Source organism: Lygodium microphyllum, chromosome 8, assembly GCF_053477565.2.
Source record: "Lygodium microphyllum isolate KBCC chromosome 8, Lygodium_microphyllum_v1.1.10, whole genome shotgun sequence".
NCBI lineage: Eukaryota > Viridiplantae > Streptophyta > Polypodiopsida > Schizaeales > Lygodiaceae > Lygodium > Lygodium microphyllum.
Genome location: NC_141142.1, coordinates 98,773,519 through 98,791,492, shown reverse-complemented (window position 1 = coordinate 98,791,492; position 17,974 = coordinate 98,773,519). Strand labels below are relative to the sequence as shown.

At 41.9% G+C, this 17,974-nt stretch overlaps 1 protein-coding gene across 1 annotated transcript in view; it reads right to left on the bottom strand.

Annotated features, from left to right (window-relative positions):
- Positions 1 to 1,056: 1,056 nt before the first annotated feature.
- LOC148032645 (ras-related protein Rab11A-like) overlaps positions 1,057 to 17,974 on the bottom strand; it is a 40,848-nt gene continuing 23,930 nt past the window's right edge. Inside the window, exon 2 of the mRNA XM_087683271.1 lies at positions 1,057 to 2,039. Coding sequence (XP_087539397.1) covers positions 1,598 to 2,039 — 442 coding nt within the window. The 3' untranslated portion in view covers positions 1,057 to 1,597. The remainder of the gene's footprint in view (positions 2,040 to 17,974) is intronic.

The window sequence follows — 17,974 nt, the reverse complement described above, 5'->3', positions numbered from 1 at the left end:
GTCTAGTATCTATTCTGAGAATTATTCCAAACACATCCAAAATTCTAATGAAACAAAGGTTTCACAAATCAAACAAATTTGGAGTTTCATAGAATTTTACAATGGCCTCATTTTTCAAAAGGTAAAGCGTAGCAACCTTTCTTAGATATTTGTATTCCAAAAAATAAGATAACATTTCTAGGAGGATTGAACGATAAGGTTGATTATGCCATGGCAAAAGAAAACACACGATGCAACAAGTGGAGAACACCAATGCAAACTTATGGGACTTTTGTGGCTTTATATACAGAGTTGTAAGGCTTCTTGGGCCTTATGGAAAATAAAATAGATGATAGCTGGTGGTGACCCTCTTGCGAATGGAGGCTTGAACTCCTGAAAGGTAGAGATCTTTGTTTCCTTGCTGATGTTCCATACCTTGGTCGGATTGGTTTGCATGCTTTGGAAGAGAGAAGAAAATGAACCACAGCTTAATTCCTTGCAGGTGGGGGAATCAGCAACACGAAGCAAGTTGTTCCAATATTTGGTCCTTGGCCCTAGAGGTGGATGAATTGCTTGTGCTTAAATGTGTTCCTCAACTTGCACCCTCCAGCAAAATTGGTTTGCTTTGTGCGCTAAGAACTTCCTAAAGGACCAGAATAAAGGTAGTAAAGATGACTTGCAGATTGCTGGCAATCCTCAGGACACATCTATAACATGCGTGACAAGATATCATGAAAATCACTATATCAAGTAAAATGTCACTAACAACATGAAAAAGGCCGTATTTGGTCCCCCTTTGCCATTGACTCTAGACTCCACTCATTGGTTTTCTGCCATTAGTGTTTTCAGAGGTAAGCTACAGTCATTCTTCAGTATATCACATGGACAACCGCCACTGCTTGAAGAATAAATCAAGAAGTTTTAAATCACTAGCTATGTCAGATATTTCTTGGCAATCATAACAACCATATGGAATAAGCCTAAAGTACTCCATTCCACCTGGCATCTTCCTCACATCAATTGCATGTATGGCCAAAGACCTGGCAAGGGAAGCAGGAAGTGAAGCAGGAAGCAAAGAACTCAGTAAGGTTTAATTACCAAAACTAGAAAGCACGTATGAAAGCCATGCTAGATACAAGGCATGACCAGTGTTCTTAGCAGACTACAACAGCAGCTCCAAAACATTTCTAATGGAATAAGGCAATAAGCTGCATGAAAATAAAGAAAAACATATGTATTCTGCAAAATGCATTTGTTACAGTGACTCAGCAACAAATGATACATCTCGGCATTTTCCCCTACGATTACTTTCATCATCTTGAACCATTAAACCAAATTTACAAGTGTAGGAATATATGGAAAGTGATTGTTCTAACATATCTTAGGGCTTTGCTGACTTTCAAACACTCCAGCGACCCAAGCTATACCACAAGCATCTGTACCTTAATCTTTGACAGTAGAAATTGTACCCACAACACATCTGAAAACTGCATTCAACTACAGATGCTCACTCACTATTACTGCTGGGCAGCTCTTCACGATCCGGGTTGAATGACAAGGATTATTGTAAGCCTCAACTACTCTGTGTAACTTTCTGTAAACATTAAACTGAAGCCAATTATGCACAGCAGCCCTTTTTCTTCAACTGGACATCTTGACTCTCTGTTGGTACTACAATCTTCGTCCCTGTTAACGATGCTGCATTACCATTGCCATATTCTGCACTGGCTGCCAGAGACTTCTTGCTGACTATGCGATAGATTTCAGTCAACACAGTTGTAAAAGCACTTTCAACATTGGTAGCCTCTAATGCAGATGTCTCCAGAAAAAATAGCCCTTCCTTCTCAGCGAACTCCTTGGCATCCTCTGTGGGGACTGCCCTAGAGGTATCCAAATCAGTTTTATTACCAACTAGCATGATCACGATGTTGTTATCAGCATGACTCTTTAGCTCCTCTAGCCAGCGTGCAATGTGGTCAAATGTTTGTCGCTTGGTAATGTCATACACCAACATTGCTCCAACTGCACCTCTATAATAGGCACTTGTAACTGCTCTATATCTGTTACATGTTACAAAGTAACGATATAAATCCTCTTAATAACCAAAAAAAAAAACACACACACACACACACAAATGTAACATATCAAGAAAAACAAGAATAAAACTAGTATCAAATCCACCAAAAAACAACAATCACAACCCATAGAATCCTTAGTAATGCTCATTTTAGTTGACTTTTCTATCCACATTCCTATTGCAAAAAGCAATCCAAAAAAGGACATCATTTGTGGTTCTACTATGGCAATAACAATTCATCTAGTGTAGAAAAGAATTTACAAGATGGAGTTTACGCTAGCTTAATGCTCAGCTGCACGCGCACACATGCACAGTGAATAGCAAGAGAGAAGAGAGTGCTGAAATGTCGCATCCACTAATGCGAGAATGAGTGAATGAAAGTACAACCCCTAAGGTACTATCGTACCACTCCCAAAACGGGTGTTCACACCACAGAAAAAGCCTTCTAAATAGAAGGTAAAAAGTACTTGTGGATAAGGGAGCATTCACACTAGAACAGCAAAAGAACACAATAATGTAACAAGCCCTCCTAGAGTGAATGATGTGAACATACATAGGGATTGGCAGACCAATCCCCAAATGGTAGTAAGCCTAAAGCCTTGCTGAAGGATTCAAACTTTCTCTCAAAAGAGTTTCAACAAATACATTTGCCAAATTATCCCACATAGGAGCATAAACCAAGTGAATCTCTCCTGCATGGAGCCTCTATCTGACGTCATGATAATGCACCTCAATGTTTTTATGTGAGCATGAAACACTAGGTTCCTCACAACTGCAGTGGCATTCTAATTGATAGTATAGATAGGAGTGGTAGGTGACTACTAATGCCACCCTGTATTCAACTTCACAACTAGATGTGGCCATTGTAGACTGCCTCTTGCTTAGCCAAGAGATGCATGAATCACCAAGCATTGAACAATTACCATGTAACGAGTGGGATACATGGGAACTAGGGGTTAGACACCCAGTCACACTGACCGTGCAGTGCATTTTGCACTGAGCTGCCCCTGCCTCCTCCTCAGTCCCTGCTCTTCCCCATTTGGACCAGGTGCAAATGGAGTCCCTAGAGCATGAAATGTCTTTCCCCCTTGGCAAACTTGACCTCCTTCCCCCTCTTGCTGGCCTTCCTTCTTGGTGAGGCACCCTACTGTACATTGTTTGGGACAGCCATTAAAGCTCAGCCCAAGCTCCCAAATCAACCCACAACATCTAGAAGCTCATCCCTCAAGAGATCTTTTAGCCCTTTTGCCCCTCTTATGCGGATTGAAGACATGGAGTTCAGCATGCAGGGGATTCTTGTGGGCAGCCATGAAAGCTCTCTTTAAAGCTTTCCATTATTGAAGGTTAAGCTTGGGTACAAGCTCGGGAGCCCCCATCATCAATGGAAGCATTCAAATGCTTGAAGGTTCATCCATTGGAATGCTCTAATCAATCAGACTTGCTTGATGGAGAAATTGGCATCATGATGGATCATGCTTCAACTATCTTCCCCAAACACTAAAGAGGTATGCCAATCCGATCTTAGTCTCTCATCTTAATCCACATGTTGAGCTTGATTCCTTTTGTTGGAGAGATTACAGTTGCAAAGGCTATACTAGTTCAAATCCTTCATTGTATGCATGTACCCACTAAAATCAATGCCCCATTTGCTTCCCAATGCATCATGATTAATCCTAAATCAATTTCATTTGCTAACATTAACTCTTTCCTGATCTTGTGTGCTTTGGACTAATCCCAAGCGAGTAATAAGCCTTGGTTTTTTTTTTTTAAGAGTAAGTAGCAGCCAATGAGTCACTGGACTGCCAAGGTAATCCCTATCCAAGCTCTCGTTCATCCTTACATCTCATGAAATGGTTCAATGTTTCCTTTTCAATGCATCTCATGCTGATTGCTTAGTAAAAATGTATGCCATGTATACTCTGGCTGAGGAAAAAGGCCCACGCCAAGCGAAGTGGTAAGCCAAAAGAGAGGTGACCCTCCCTTACCACTTTAGACCCTGAAGGGGGGCACAACCCAACCCGAGGGAGACTTTGCCTACCTCTCGGTGATCCCTCCCATTGTCACCACCACTCCCGATGAATAACCCTCTTTTGGACACCCTTTCAATGCTTATGATACCCATGTATGACACTTGAGGTGTATGCAGTCAGAAGAGATGTATAGCATAAGTTCCACTTATGCAACAATGACAAAGAAGATGGACATGTAAATGTATTTGGGATTATAATCAATATGCCCAAGATGTTGTTATGATTATGTTCAGGCCCCTCAGCCTATGAGCCATCCATACAGTGCATTTGCATAAAGGGATAGACTGTGTTTTTAGTCGCACGCAATCCCTCACAAAGATCCAAGTACAAAAAATTATGTATTATACTTGGGAGTGAACCCTATAGCTCACCTCGAAGAGGGCTTCATCCCCTCCGGTTTGAATCAAAAATCTCTCCAATCAAAGCTACGATCTAAAATTGATGGCCATTTTTGTGCACTGAGGTCACTATGGACAGGGTGCAAATCACTGCAAGACAGACATAGAAATCCAATTGCAAAATTTTCTTATCATTTTCTGTCACAAAGCTTAATAGATCAACCATACTTTATGTCAACATGAGCTTTGTCACATGGAGAGGCATAATGACATGGTTACCAACCACCCCCAAATGATGTCAAATTTTGATGAAGCAATTGAGCAAACGGCCCCCTCAAACTCTGGGACTCAACACACCCTGGAGCAACTCACCACTCTTGTAGCTCAGCTAGCTACTGCTTCGTCCCAAGAAAAGGCGAATGAATCCAAGCGCGAGTCTCGACGGCCCCCACCACTAGAGCCACTACATGGTTCACAGGGCATTCTTGAAAACAAGGGTATTCTCCCTTCTACCTATGAAGTTGATGAACCCTCTCATGCTCATGACCAACCTCCGTTGAGCTCCCCCATCACCCATGCAACCAACCCTCCAATGAGACCCTCTCCCACCATTGGTAGAAGCTCCCCTACTCTCCCTCAAAGCCCCAATGGAACTTATATGGCTCAACCCCATCATGGACAGTATGGTATCAATGGCCAGCATGGCAAGCATGGACAACATGGCTATAATAGGCAGCAGGGGATGAATGGACAACATGGTATATATGGACAACAAGGTATGTATGGCCATCACGATATATATGGACAGAAAGGTTTCCATGGGTAGCAAGGCCCTCATGATCTAAGTGACAAGATCCTTCTCACTAAGTACAATGGGAAATCTCCCTCGCCATCAGACTTGGAAAAATGGACATCCAAATTAGAGTTCTATCCACACATGGTGGTGCTATATCAATCTAGAGAATCATCAATTCATTGATTGGAAAGACTTTAAAATGCATATGGTTCAAGTATTTGTGTCCCTCCTGGAAAAAGAGCGATTGGCAAGACGATGGTACACCCTTGACCAATGTAATCTCACTATATGAGAGTACACAAATCACTTTATGAACTTGACCATATATGTGGAGAGCATTAGTGATGATGCCAAATTGCATAAGTAATCTATGGATTGGAACCAGGCCTATCAATGGATGTCATGGCTCAAAAGCCCACCACACTAATTGATGAAATTGAATTGGCTAAAAGATATGCAAGAAAGTACTGCAAGAATGAGAGTTTTCAACAAGGCTATGGACAACCACACACCCCATTCAGGTCAGGCCCATATGGGGGTGGCTTTACAGACAATTCCATGCCTATTAGCAATCCCAAATTACCCACTTATCCCCCCCCCCCCTTCCATGCTGAATGAAAACAGGGCACTTTTTGGACAGTACTTGGCTCTACTATTGAGAGTAAAAATGCTGAAAATCAGCACTCCAATGCATCACCTACCAATGGCTCAAGTGGCCAAAGGTTCATTTCCCTAGATGTTGTGAAGGAACGGAAGGACAATTTGTGATGAGGGGGAGGCCATGTGGCCTACCACCCCTCCAAGCCACCTTGCCCAGTCCGCAGAAGGCTGAAGACTCCCCGCTGCCATTGCACCTGCAGACAGATGGTGGGTGGGGTGAGACACCACCACCCCATATCACCTTTTCCCCCCACCTCCCTCCCATTATAAAATTCCCCCCCCCCCCCTTTTTAAATGTGGGGATAAGTACACTGCCGACCATGCCTCCAAATATCCTTATAAGACAACCAAGGTCAAAGTTCATAGCGTGTATGTAATGGAAGATTGGCACAATGATGAGGATAACTTACCTGTTAACAATGAGAAGCATGTTGAGGATGTAGACCACGAGCAGTTCTATGACCCGGAGGATGGGTTTCCCTTTGACCCAAGCGATTGCCCATCCCATGCGCTTGATTTGACATCCCACCTAACTACCACCTCCCTTTGCCCCATCTCCTTGGATGCTTGAATGGGTTCTAGGAGCCCCAGCACCCTGTGCATTCAAGGCAGTATTCATGGGAAGCATGCGATAGGATTGCCAAGAGCTTTCAGTGAAAAGGCTTATGCAAGGATGTCAAGGATTTTGTGACCAAATATATTCCATGCCAACAAAACAAGGACAGCACACTTAGGCTCCCTGGTCTCTTGCAGCCCCTTCCTATTCTTGGAGGAAAATGGACATATATCACCATGGACTTCATCACGCGTTTTCCCCCTCACAAAGAAATGATGGAACAATATATACCTGGTAGTTGATCGCCTCACCAAAGCTGCCCACTTTATCCCTACTAAGATATAATACACTGCCTCTCAGGTGGCCACTCAGTTTATGGAGTATGTATTCAAGTTGTGTGGATTACAACAAGTCATTGCCAAGTTCAATAGTAACTTTTGGCAGGCAATTTTCACATCTATGGGCACCAAGCTTACTCTATCCATTACATACCACCCCTAGACACATAGCCAGACTAAAAGAGTAAATAAATGGCATGAGATATACTTACAGCACTTTTGCCATGATGTACAACATACTTGGGATACATGGCTCCACTTGGTTGAATCTCCATATAACAACTCCACCCACTCTAGCATTGGGGTTTCCCCTTTTGAGGCATTATACGGATATAAGTTTCCCCATCCTACAACCTTATTCAATGATAAGATCAACCCTCAGAGCAAAGCAGAGTTGGATCACATGCAAGCCCTGCTTTAGCAATGCAAGGTGGATTTTTGAAAGGCACAAACTCACATGAAACTCTATGCTGATGAGAAAAGAATGCATTTGGAATTCCAAGAGAGGGAGTTGGTCCTCTTGAAAGTACCGAAGTCCCATTACTCCACTCTCAAAGAGGGCAGCAATAACAAGCTGATCCACCATTTCTATGGCCCCTACCGAATCCTTAAGAGAGTTGGTGATTTGGTCTACCGATTAGAACTTCCCCCTACCATCAAGATTCACAATGCCTTTCATGTCAGCCAGCTGAAGCCGTTCATTGGCACCTCAGTAGACTATGTAGAAAACCTTCCCCAGATGAAGATAGTATCATTCAATATATCCTTGAGGCAATCATTGGGCAACAAGATAAACACTTAAGATCTCGATCCATCAAGGAATACCTCGTCAAATGGCAAGGCCTACCCTTGGAAGAAGCCTCCTAACGCCCAGCCACTTTTGTCAATGAATTTCCTCACCTCCAAGATGCCCAACGAGTTGAAGACTAGCAAGTTCTGTCCATTTTTTACCACACCCTGCCTGCAGACTGCACATTGTTTTAGAACAGTTTTGTACTTGCTCAAATCTCAGCAATGTGCTTCTTACATGGACTGAAAGTACACATCATCAGCTCCGTTTCGACATGTGGCACGCCCCATTTGGAGAATCCTATCAAAAGTTACGGCAATTTACCTCATTAGGCCTGTAATGGACAGCATGCTGTCCCTAGTCTTTACCCACCCATTTTCATTGTAATATGGCTCGGAATAATACCTTGCACCCCACTCCCTAAGCCTATCTATCAATCCCCTCTAGTTGTCTTTTGTTTTTTAGGGCAAAAACTTTCAAGGTGGGAATGGATTATAACGAGTGGGATACATGGGAACTAGGGATTAGACACCCAGTCACACTGACCAAGGTATATAAGGTGTAATAGTCCCAATTTAGAGCATCCAATTATCATCAAGAACATACTCTTCACCTTCATCTCAAGCTTCTATGGCTTCCTCGTCCTTTTCTCCCCTCTTTTCTGTCTTTCTCTCTCCTCTTCTAGTCTTCATTTCTCTTCTTCCTTCTCTTTCTCTCTCTTCAGCTCATTCTCCTCTCTCCTCTCAAATTCATTCATTACATACCACTGATGGATACTCACATGTCAAAGAAACAAATGCAGAATGACTTGTCTCTTACGCACTAGTACAATAAATGCATGTGCTTGCCCATGTCGTCCATCCCATCGCAATTGATCAGTTGTGAGAGGAGCACTTGTTGCTAATGACCTGCTAGTCAATGAAGACGAGCTAGATGAACTTGCATCATGCTATGTAATAGGGCTTGCAAGCCTTCTCTCTATGCCAAATATGTATTCCCAAAGCTAATTTTTCAACGAAGACACATCTCATCATGTATGCCCACCTGGGATAGTTGGTCCCATCCAACTTGTCATCATTGCCAAACATGTTGAGCAAGTCATTCAAAGCAGCCATTGCTTGCTGCAAATTACTAGTATTTTTGACCAACTGCTATCCAAAGTCCCAATGCAGGTGCAGTACAAAAGGAATCGAAAGGGAAACTCAAGAAAGAAACAATTTTATGGCTTGAATGTTGATGGAGAAGCTGAGCGTCAAAAGATCGAAGCAAAATTTATTCCAATGTTCTTGAATATCATGCAACATGACAAGTTGCATCAATGTCGGTGGATTTGGAAAATTTTCACAAAAGCCCCAAATTTATATAATGAAAATTTGGTCAAATTGTGGCTCAAAAGTGAAAACCTCCAAATTTTGACTAAGAAATTTTGCATAAATCGGTGGCTAAAATTTTCAGTGAAATTTAGAGGTTTTGGACAAAAGCCCGGATGTGTTTTGAAGATATAGAGTGGAAATTGATGTCTACTTCGAAAAATCCCAAAATATATGCCTGTGAAGAGGCTGCATGCAAATAGGGGTCTACTTTGTTAGAATAATAATGATTAAGGTTGATTTAATTTCAATTTCTTGTTGCATGCCTTCTCGCTGAATTTGACATGGAATAGGCTGTGGGGACTGTTGGCTGTCTCATCAAATGTGCAGGCTCTCAGGACTATCAGCAGTTTCAGCAGTTTCATTGTATGTGCCTCATCACACATGCAGGTCGGGCAAGCATCACAGGCAGGCAGTGTGAAATCATGAATAGGCAGGTGACAAATCTTGTGCAGGCAGGTGACAAATGCAGGTCAGGACTGTTTGTTGTCTCGTCAAATGTGCAGGCTCTCAGGACTATCAGCAGTCTCATTGTATGCGCCTCACCACACATGCAGGTTGGGCAAGTGTCACAGGCAGGCAGCATGAAATCGTGAATAGGCAGGTGACAAATCTTGTGCAGGCAGGCAGTGAAGACAGGCAGATAACATGGCTGAGAACAACATTGAAACAAGCAAACTGAGACAACCTATCAGATAGGAGATTCCATGCAACCAGGCATGGCTGAAGTTGTCATGCAGATTAAGGAGCAAAACTGGCAACCTGTTTAGCAGACGTGCAGCCTAACAAATCTGGAGCAACAGCAGGTGAGGAAGAAAGTAGCCGAGCTCAAGGCTCAATGGCAGCGGTGGCAATTCAAAAGCTGAGTGGCAGTGACACAGAAGGTAGGACCCTGATACCAATGACAGGTCAATACTCAGCTGCACACACGCCCGCACAAACTCACAGTGAACAAGGAACAGCAAGAGAGAAAGGAGCTAGAATGTCAGGTCTACTGATGTGAGAATGAGTGCATGAGGGCTCAAAAGTAGAATATGGGCTGAGCATTGCTGGTGGTACAGAGTGCTAGAGCTTCCAAGGGTGAATTGTGGGAGGTGTAGACAAGGGCTTGAAAACTGTGGACAGAACAAATTCTATAGATTCACATCCCAAAGTATAGTGAAGAGCCAAAAAAGTGCTGCACTGTAATTATGAACAGATTGAGTAAACTTTTGGTCCCCCTCCAAAACCCATCTGTTTGCTACAGTTACGTGCATATATCCCTGTATCTTTTGTTCTCATTATCCATGACTTTTACCATGAGTTATAAATTCAAGATTATAAAGGGAGAGTGCAACTTCCATTTATAGTTTTACTGCTAGAGAGAATGTCCTTCCCACATGACACAATCTCAATTCTCAATCTATGGCTGCTGCATTTTGTTGATCAAGGTAGGAGAATTGGCAAACAAAAAACTACCGCAACCGTATCCACTGTCGGTCCAAGGAAAAGGCACAAATCTCGTAAAGACTTGCAAGGCATGCCCAAATCTCATGGTCCATGTGAAGTTATTTCACAGAAACCAAAAGAAAATCAATACAATTCAAATACAAGAATGATGTAGCTCAAGCATTGCACTAGATGAGATGTTATAGTTCAAATTGAGACTCTTAGATTGCAAAACCCATGACTTGGAACAAGGATTATTGATCCATGTTATAGGAAACAGGTTATTTTTGTGAGAATCGTGATGGAATGTTGAAAGATCATTTTCCATGAAACAAATGGAACATCATGTCATGTCTTTGCATCTCTATATTTACCATGGAAGGAATATTGAAAGATGGTATTACTAGAATGGGAAAGGAGAGACCCTAGCAACCTCTACATTGAGCATCAGAGGGCCACGTGCTAGGCCTCAGATTATGAATGTATCGTATGCTTACTTGATAGAATCCACAAGAATTAGAAAATTTCTCTTACATTCCCGTGAGAGAAATGCTTACACAGCAATTGCCCCTGCTGTTACAGCCCTAGAAGGTGCTGTAGATCAGGTCTCTTTGCTGATCCAATGACTTATCTGCTCTCTCTCAGCCCGCCACTTAATTCTCCACCCTCTAATCTGCCCCAAACAGCCTAGAATGGGAGGATGCCCAGCATGGAAGAGACACTTGCATGCAGCCCTCAACTGTCCCAAACTTTACATTCGGTAAACTTTCATTTTCCTTGGGGCTTCCACATGGCAAAATGAGCTACATGGCCCTTTGGCCCTGCCTTCTTTAAAATAACATTAAACAATTGCCAAGCCTCAATTTTAAAGTTCTAACTCCTAAAAATGTTAAAGCTTTCCATGAACCTTAGTTTCGAACATCAAAACATTTAATTCTCTAAACCCCACAATATGAAAAGCCATTTCCAAGGGGAAATTCAATATCCTTGACCAAGATCTGTCCTCAACACCCCATTGGCACTTATCCCCCACAACTTCTACCAATATCCCCCACTACCCAAGCTAGGATCATCTATCACTATGACACACATTCGACTTAATCTCACATGTGCACAACTTAAGTGTCCAAAAAGCATTAAGTTCAACATTCACATCCTCGTGATAGACTTCCCATCCTTGCAATCACCCTCGAATGCCTAGCAATGATACAAAGGCAGTAGTCACCACTACAAATACATGCCTGCAACATAGTAAGACAACATGTGCACTTCTTGTTTAATCATGCTCATATCCTCTGCATGTTTGAAGTTCCTATCAGTTGAACAAATTACAATCCTCACACATGAATCATAACATTGTCAGAACCATAAGAGATGCATCCACATGCCAAAACCCAACATTATTCTAACCACCAAGCCAAAATAATGCATAAGCTGAGAAATGCTTTATAGCAATGATGTATCACATCATAATCGTTTAAAGCATACATCAGCCATAAGCCATATGGAACTCGAGCAAAAGTACTTCTCTTGCATCATTTTAAAACATACATTGCATACCATCCATGTGTCTCATACATACATGCAAATTTACATTCCATGTATTCCATAGATGTCAGCAACTTTGCAAATAAGTAGTTTTGGAGCATAGGTGCAAACCATACTCATCTACATACCAAATCACAGTTGACTAATACAATGAATAGTGATCCCAATGGCAAAAATAGTATTAGCATCCTTACCTTGGATGCAAACTCAATACATCCGAGATCCACTAAATAATTGAGTTGTCCATCACTATAAGGAAGTGGAGATGCAACCTCCCCCTTGAGCATCAAGCAATACTCGGAAACCTAAATGAGCCCAATCCACTGTTGGCTCCAACTATAACATATCAAGTGCAACACTCAAGGTGATCTGCCAAGTCACCCTCCACCCATTTGCATCCATGCATAGGTGAAACAATCCTAAGATTTACCAAGTAGCATGTGGAAACTTTACCTCTAACTTCATTTGGCCCAAAACCTGCACTAGATTCTACCCTTTTCCCCTTAGGACCAAAGAGATCCTCTGAACTTCCACATTGCTGCAAAACTAATACATTTGCTGCAATTCCAACTCAACCAGCATAAAACATTACATCTAGTTGACTAGCCCCAATCTCATGTACATCAAACATACTAGAAGCACCAAATCCATTGCCAAACATTCCTATTTGTATGTTGTGGACCGGACCGTTCCAATACGACCGTAGATAGAAATTTGTATATCACCAACCATTTCAAGATACATTTGCCCATACATTCCGTGCATTACACGCTATGTAACAAAAACATTTACACCGTGTATACAAGGAGACGTGGTACCATGACCAGCCATTGCATGAAACATGGATTTTCCACGACAATATCCTGGATGTCTCACATTAGAATGTATACTTTGCTGTCCAAAAGTCATCGGATTGGCATTTCCAATATTGCCATGCATTTGTTGCCCTTGCCCAATTGCCAACATTTGCTTCTACTTATTCCCTTGCTGGTTATCAGCATTTGAGGGCCTCAAAGACCCGCTTCATGATCAAATCCCACATTCTCAGCACGCTGCCCATCCTGTGTGCCTATTCCAAGATCTAGCACTGCATTCCTTTCAATACTCTATGATCTTTCAGCCTATGGTGCATCACCATTGCTCAAACCCAAGACAAGTTTGCTGATTTGTGCTTAGCTGATCACAAATTCAGTAAATTGCAAATGCACTAGCTTGCAATCAAGTGCCTCAGATCCACCTACTTGAAGGAGTTGATGTATTTTAACAATGGAACCTTGAAACCAGCATTCTTTTTACCGAAGGGTGGTGGAACCCTAAAATGCACTCGTTTACAGCAACCATAAAATCTATAAATCTAAAACAAATACATTACCACATTAATCTTGGACAAAAAACACCCAATTGGCCCTGAATTGGCACTCTTGCAGTATTTCTTTAACTTGTATTGGAATCATAGTACACAGCCATATAGGCTAATCTCTATCAACAAATTCCAACACTCAATCTTTCATATATGACCAACAGCATCAAGATACAATTTGCCCCTTGATTCTAACCACATTCAAGTACAAATTATATCAAGAATACTTGTATGTGGATGGGAATTGACTAAGAACGTAAGCCCAATTTCACTGCACTAGATTTCAATATGGATGAGCTTTCCACTTCAGATCACCTGCAATGTTAGCTATTACAGCTGCTGGTCAAATCAACAGGTCTTCAATTAATGGACATGTTATCTTAAGGTGGCTGGGAAACCCTAATTTCTACTGCAAATTAGAATTTTGACAACAAAAGCATTGTTGTCCACCTTCAAACTACCGAGAATGGCTTAGAAGGATGAAGGAACTTGTCAAAAAGGTTAGAGTGAAACTAACCTTCCTTCTTGGAGAGGGTGGTAATTTCCTGATTAAGCACTTAATTACAGCAATCAGCATATAAACATAAATTGAAATGCACAATTTACCTTAATAATCTCTAACATTGGACACTTTGTTGGCCCCAAAAATGGCGCCCCTTTCGGTCTTTCTTTAACTTGATTGCTAACAAAATAAGTACAAGCTAAGATTCACAATCTCCTTTATTATTCCAAAAAGCCTCTTTGTTGTAACAAAGAATCAACATTCAATTTGGTCCAATCGCCCCTTGATTTTTCACCCAGGACTTACACAAATGGAACCACCAACTAGCCAAATGCTACCCCAAATTACAATGAATGGTTTGGCATCTGAATTTCTTGACAATTACACTAATTTCAAAAGTTGAATTCGATGTATGATGCCTCCACCAATTGGCATGGGCCCCGAGGTGGCTGTCAAATCCTAATTTCTGCAGAATTTTAGGGTTTACAACAGAGATCTCTCTGCTGTCCACCAAATTTGACTGAGATCTGCTCAAAATGGCTAAGACATATTGAGATCTGAGAATGGATTGAAGAAGGTGAAAGAAAGCCAAGATGAGATAGAAATCTGATTTTCTTCACGAGAAAACCCTAAATTCTGCCTGATGCTTGCTCCAACCTGCATTTAATGTAGTCATCTACTGCCAAGCACCTCCAAATTGTTGTCACTTGATCAGCAATGCTATTGCTAGCCCCTAGAAGGTGACTCCTTGTTGTCCCCTACTGCTGAGGCCCTCAAATGGTTGTCTTCTACAGCAAATTGTTGTTCTCTAATTAGAAAATGGACCAGCATCTCTCTCTCTCTCTCTCTCTCTCTCTCTCTCTCTCTCTCTCTCTCTCTCTCTCTCTCTTCCAAGCTATAAAACTAATTGAATGGCTGATTCCCAGCCGCCAAAAACACTTTCTCAGTTTGCATGGGCAGTTTTGCCAAAGTGGAAACCTTCTAAACCCATTTTTTAGCATTATCCAATCATTTAGTTAATTTCAAAATTAAATAATCCTGAAAATTAATTTCAGCCCTACTAACCCTATCCAAAATTAAATGTGCCAATCCACAATTAAATTGGCTAGGCCATTTGCAACATGGAGTAGTCCCCAACCTCTAATGACCCTTAGATTGGCATTAATCAATTAATCTCCTTGGGTCTCGAGCTTATAGATTTACTCTAACCCTAGTTACACCTCTCATGTGTAACATTTACTTAACCATGTGATTAAAAATTAATCCACATGTTAAGTGAGGTCTAAAAAACAGTTGTCCTCATGATAGTGCACACATTTATTAATCTACTAGAAAGAATCAACATTTCGTTTTTAATTTATTAAATTTGGGCGTTGGTCAAAGTTTTGGGCTAGGGCACCTAAATTTAATGGTTTAATGAACAAAGTGCGATAAGAATGTAAATATTTTACTTAATACTCTTTGGAAACTTCATCAATGATACTTAAGTTGTACACATGTAAAATTAAGTTGAATGTGTCATGGTGACAGATGATCCTAGCTTAGGTAGTGGCGGACATTGATAGAAATTGTGGGTGCGGGATAGATGTTAATGGGATATCTCATTGAATTTTCCCTTGGAAATGACTTTTCGTGTCATGAGGATTAGAGATTTACATGATTTAATATCTTAAACTAAGATTTATGAAAACTTTCAACACTTTCAAGTTCAAAGAGTTCAAGAATTTAAAATTGAGATTGGAAACCGTTTAATGTTATTTTAAAGAGGGCAAGGCCAAAGGGCAATGTAGCTCGTTTTTACATGTGAAAATCTTAGTGAAAATAGAAATTTGCCACATGTCAAGTTTTTGACAATTTAAGATTGCACGCAAGTGTATTCTCCATGCTAGGTTGTTTTTCTCCCATTTTGGATTGTTTGGGACAGATTGGAGGTGAAGAATTGAGTGGTTGGTTGAGAGTGAGTATTTGAGCCATTAGGGATAACAAAGAGAACTAATCTATAATACTTTCTAGGGGTGGAATAGTAGGGTAGTTGGTATGCAAGCATCTCTCGTAGAGAAGTTTGAGAATTTCTCAGCCCTAATTTGTTGCTCATCTCTTCGCCCACAGTAGATTTGATATTTCTCAATCCTACTTTACTGGTGCAACTCTAACTTTTTGCAAAAATTAGGGTTTCTCAGTTGACTTGAGAAGCATGTTATTAAATCTCAGCCATACAACAAGGAGATTTGCTAGAAGTGTGAGAAATTACATCACATCTAAGAAGGATTGCTCTTCTATAGCTAGAGTGGCTCGCATGTGTCAGAGTGCAGCGATGCGGAAAAGTAGGACAAATACTGAGAGAGAGTAAACACAGAGAGAAGAGAGAGAGAGAAAAGGAGACAGTGTAAATGCAGAAAATCTGCAGTGTAGTATGTTGTATAAGAGTGCAGAAATATAAAGGGGGCGGAGGAAATATCTGCGTATGCCTCCGACTTGATGACCTCGATCTCCGTCAGCCCGAGCACTCAGCCAACAGATCTCAAGATCAAAATCTGAAAATGAATGAATGCTGAAGTGTGCCACAAACCAACTATAAATAGCCAAAAAATAGGAAATAATTGCACCAGGTCGGCTGCATTAAATACAGCTAACTGCAGTAAACTGGCTGGCTGTGCAGTAAAACTGTCCGACGGCAAGATGCCACGTGGCACCTGCGCAGTCTGCTGATGTGGCACTGCCATACTCCGTTGTCCACCAACTGTCCAAAAAATGACTATCTAACATCCCCTCTCAGATCCTGGACTAGTCAAAAGACTAAGGGATCTGGAATGCTGCCGAAGAAGCGCCTTCATAAACAAATCTACAAGATTATCCTCCGTCTTGCAATACTCCACATCAATCGAAGATGCCACGTGGCACCTGCGCAGTCTGCTGATGTGGCACTGCCATACTCCGTTGTCCACCAACTGTCCAAAAAATGACTATCTAACACCCCCTCTCAGATCCTGGACTAGTCAAAAGACTAAGGGATCTGGAATGCTGCCGAAGAAGCGCCTTCATAAACAAATCTACAAGATTATCCTCCGTCTTGCAATACTCCACATCAATCGTCCCATCCAAAAGCTTCTCCCGAATGAAGTGATACTGGATCTCAATGTGCTTCGTCCGAGCATGGAATACAGGATTCCGTACCAAGGCAATGCAACTCTCATTGTCGCACCACAGAAGAGTAGGACGAGTCTGGGGGCAGCCAAGCTCCTCCAACAATCTCCGAAGCCACACAACCTCACATGTGGTGGAAGACGCAGCCCGATACTCCGCCTCAGTAGAAGAAAGGGCTACCGTTGGTTGCTTCTTGCTACTCCAAGAGATAACACATGCACCCAAGGTAAAACAATAGCATGTAGTAGACCGTCAATGGTCCACATCGCCAGCCCAATCCGAGTCACTCCAACATACAAGAACCAGATCAGAAGCATCTGTACTTGTGGAATAAGAAATCCCTAAGTCAGAAGTCCCCCTCAAATACCGAAGAATCCTCAAGGCACCTTGTCAATGGACCTGTTTGGGTTCAATCATGAACCCTGCCAAAAGACCCATAGCAAAACAAAGATCAACACGAGTGTTGGGAAGCCAAATCAAGGATCCAATCAACTGACGGTAGCGTGAAGCATCCATCATGCAAGAATCTGAGTGTGAAGTGGCCTTCCAATTCAGATCCATAGGAGTAGTAATGGGCCAACAAGTCTCCATCTCAAAAGTCACCAAGAGCTCCTGAATGTACCTCTGCTGAGAGATGAAAATCCCCCTCTAAGACTGATAAATCTTGTGACCCAAGAAAAAATGAAGAAGCCCCAAATCCGTCATCTCGAATGCCAAATGTAAATCTGTCTTGGTCTCTCGGACCTTCTATGCATGATCCCCTGCCAGAATCTAATCATCAACATATAACACAAACAACACACAACCAACCTCGAAAGCGTGCACATAAAGCTGCGGATCAGCCTTGGAGCGCCGATATCCCAACTTCGACTAAAGAAACGAGTCAATCTTCTCGTTCCATGCATGCGGAGCCTGCTTGAGGCCATACAAGGCCTTCTTCAACCTGTAAACTTTCCCATCCGGAATCCAAAGCCAGGAGACTGCTCAACATAGATCTCCTCCTGCAAGTAACCATTCAGAAAGGCCGACTTCACATCTAGCTGATAGACAGGCCATCT